General features: G+C 35.0%; 1 protein-coding gene across 1 annotated transcript in view; it reads left to right on the forward strand.

The window, feature by feature from the left end:
* Positions 1-335: 335 nt before the first annotated feature.
* Positions 336-3,441, forward strand: part of LOC113088649 (FH1/FH2 domain-containing protein 3-like) — a gene marked incomplete at its 5' end in the record, with an annotated part of 30,396 nt that continues 27,290 nt past the window's right edge. The window contains 2 exons of the mRNA XM_026255795.1: positions 336-425; positions 1,505-1,610. Coding sequence (XP_026111580.1) covers positions 336-425; positions 1,505-1,610 — 196 coding nt within the window. The remainder of the gene's footprint in view (positions 426-1,504; positions 1,611-3,441) is intronic.

The following is a 3,441-nucleotide window of genomic DNA, read 5'->3' on the forward strand; positions in this document are numbered from 1 at the left end:
GTGTTATTGATCTTCATGAAGCAGCAGAGATTGATCAGATGTTAGTGGAGCGTGATGTTCTCGCCGGCGGGAAGGTGAACGAGACTCTGAACCTGGTCTAGATCAGACTAAACCACTGTCTGACTGCTTTTCTTCTCTCATCCTTTGCTTCTGTTGGATGTTGCTGTAAATGCTGCAGTGTTTCTTCTGTTTTATAAATGCCCTGAAGAGATCTGTGCTCTGAAAACGACTGATTTTTCTGTGCGAGTGTCTTTAATTATCACCTGACTGATGTGCTCTCTCTCTCTCTATCTCTCTCTCTCTCTCTGTCTCTCTCTCTCTCTCTCTCTCTCTCTCTCTCTGTCTCTCTCTCTCTAGAGAAGCTGTATAACTCAAATGGCCGTGACCTGAGGAGGGCGCTGTTTTCCCTCAAGCAGATATTCCAGGTATAAAAACACATTCTGTCAACTCAACAGTACATTTTTGATTTTGCTAATATTTTATTCTGAAGAAAGATAAACATTTATATCGAAATAGAGATCCTTAAAAATGAAGATTCCTTAATGAGAAAAGTTTATGAAGAAGTAGAATATCTTTAATAATTCTTGAGTTATAAGCACGTTAATTAGTGTCAATTGCTTGAATGGACAACAACAAAACGGTTATATTTAACATAGAACATTTGTTAACAAACCAAATAAAAAAACACCATAACATAGCTATAAAATATAAAATAAATAACTAACACAAAGTTTAAAAATAGGCTATATTAAAAACAAACAAACAAAGAACAGTCAGAGACATTTTGGTCAGATTTATTTATTTATCATTATTTTGTTTATTTGGTGTAACAGAATATGTTGAAATGCTTTAATGTTCAAAAAAACACGTTATTTTTCAAATACTGTATTGTTGGTCCTTTATGCCCCGCCTCTCTCAAACAAAGCCCCTCCTTCTGACAAGCGCAGTCTGCTCTGATTGGTCTACTGACCCAGTGCATTGTGATTGGTCGAACACTGCAAGCACTCATTGGAAATGTAATGCCTCTTTCTATTAATCGCAAGCTTCATCTTTCAAAATAAAAGTAAAGAGAGTTAATTATGTCTTATTAAATGATTAATAAAGGAGGAACGGAGTGATGAAGCTCGTATGTGTTTGCAGTACACAAGCCACGGACGGTTAAGAACAAATAAAGTGCTTTTGTTTTCTCCTAGACACACACACATCTCCCTGACATGACTGCTTCAACACTAACTGTTACTGAAGCTACGCCTTCTTTCTTTGTGAGAACATTTGGGCGGCAAATGTGTTTCCACACAGTGATGTAGACGTGTGGGGGCGTGTTTAAACGAGGTGTTTTAGGGGGCGTGGCAGAGTCTTAACTTTGATAAATAATATCTCTTTAGGTTTAAGACTTTACAGATCTTCATTCACCAAGAGCTTGTTACACTCCAAAGAGAAAGAAACACTTCGTATCATATGACCCCTTTAATGTCCGTGTGTGTGTGTGTGTGTGTGTGTGCAGGACGATAAGGATCTGGTTCATGAGTTCGTTATGGCTGAAGGTCTGACGTGTTTGATTAAGGTCGGCGCTGAAGCGGATCAGAACTATCAGAACTACATCCTCAGAGGTTCGTCTGCATCCTCAGGAACAGTTTAAACATGTATTATATACAGATCATGATTTCTGTTGTAGATCTTTCTTGTATTTTCATCAACATACAGTATGAGGGAGAACAGCGCCACCTTTTGGCAGCCAGTGTTAATACTATAGAAATCCATGCTGTTTTATTCTAATGAACTGTCTTTAATGTGGTCTGGTAAATGTTTCTTCATAATACCCTTCTGTGGTGCTTCTGTGAAAGTTTCGAGTCTATTTTTTTTTCTCCCAGATTCGCTATAATGCCAAAAAACTCAGTATCATTCCAGTAATTCATCTGTATTCTTCTGAGATTTATTTCTGTATTTTGTAATTATTTTAAAATAATGATAACAATGGTTAGATTACTGCATAAAAAATAACAATAATAATAAAAAAATGTTATTCAAATTAGCAGTAATTTAAAGCCACACCAAATACTGTAATATATATATATATATATATATAATTTAAAATTATAATTTAAATGCACAATTAACAAATAATTAATACTAAATAAATGAATTATTTAAATGAATAAATTATCATTTTAAAGCAACAACAATACATGCTGCATGATTTTTTTAAATAATAAATACAAAACTAATAAATAATTAAAACAAATAAATGAATAAATTATACATAATTTATGTCTATAAATAAATTAATACATATAATTAATCATTATTAAGTATTAGTTATTTTAAAGCCACACCAAATGCTACAATGAGGCCCGAATGAAAAAAAACGGTTAATAATTATAAATTAATATTTTCGTATAATTGATAATTATCAATAATTTTAAATCACACTAAAAACAATAATAATAAATAATGATACTTTATGATTATGAATTAATTATTCCTTACAATTAATAATAATTAACGGTTAATAATTTTAAAGCCATGCAACATACTAACTCCGTGCATGTTATTTTATAAAAAAAAAATCTAAAATCTAAATTAAAAAAGTATTTTGTGCCTTAGATGCTAAATATTTGACTGTTGCCTGTGAATGGTCCTTCCTGAGCAGCGCTGACAAAAATAACGTGTCACATGAGCGACTTATTCATCATTAGAATAAAAACACACTTAAGAGTTACAGTAGAGTTTCTGACCAATCAGAGCCAGCATCCAGGCTGCTAAGCCCCACCCACTTTCAGAATCATCAGTTCATCATTTCAATCATTCATTCATCAATCATTTGAGTCAGAACTCCCAAACTGACTCAAATGAATCATGCTCTGAACTCCCAAACTGACTCAAATGAATCATGCTCTGAACTCCCGAACTGACTCAAATGATTCACACACAATCTGAAGTTCCCATCCAAATCAAATGACACCGCCAGTGGTATACTATTGGCTTAATCCTCTAATTTTCTGGGTCTGAATTTGGGCTCCTGGGGTCTCAAAAAAGAAACGTTTTCAATCTCCAAGTTGAACGTTATGACAACACACTCTTAGAAAGTGACTCAAATGATTCGCGAACCCGATTTGAACTCCCGAACTGACTCAAATGATTCGCGATCCCCAAACTTACTCAAATGATTCGCGATCCCGCTACGAATTCCCGAACTGATTCAAATGATTCGCGATCCCCAAACTGACTCAAATGATTCGCGATCCCGCTACGAATTCCCGAACTGATTCAAATGATTCGCGATCCCCAAACTGACTCAAATGATTCGCGATCCCGCTACGAATTCCCGAACTGATTCAAATGATTCGCGATCCCCAAACTGACTCAAATGATTTGCGATCCCGCTACGAACTCCCGAACTGATTCAAATGATTCGCGATTCCGCTACGAACTCCCAAACTG

This window comes from Carassius auratus, unplaced genomic scaffold (genome assembly GCF_003368295.1).
Source record: "Carassius auratus strain Wakin unplaced genomic scaffold, ASM336829v1 scaf_tig00046863, whole genome shotgun sequence".
Lineage (NCBI taxonomy): Eukaryota > Metazoa > Chordata > Actinopteri > Cypriniformes > Cyprinidae > Carassius > Carassius auratus.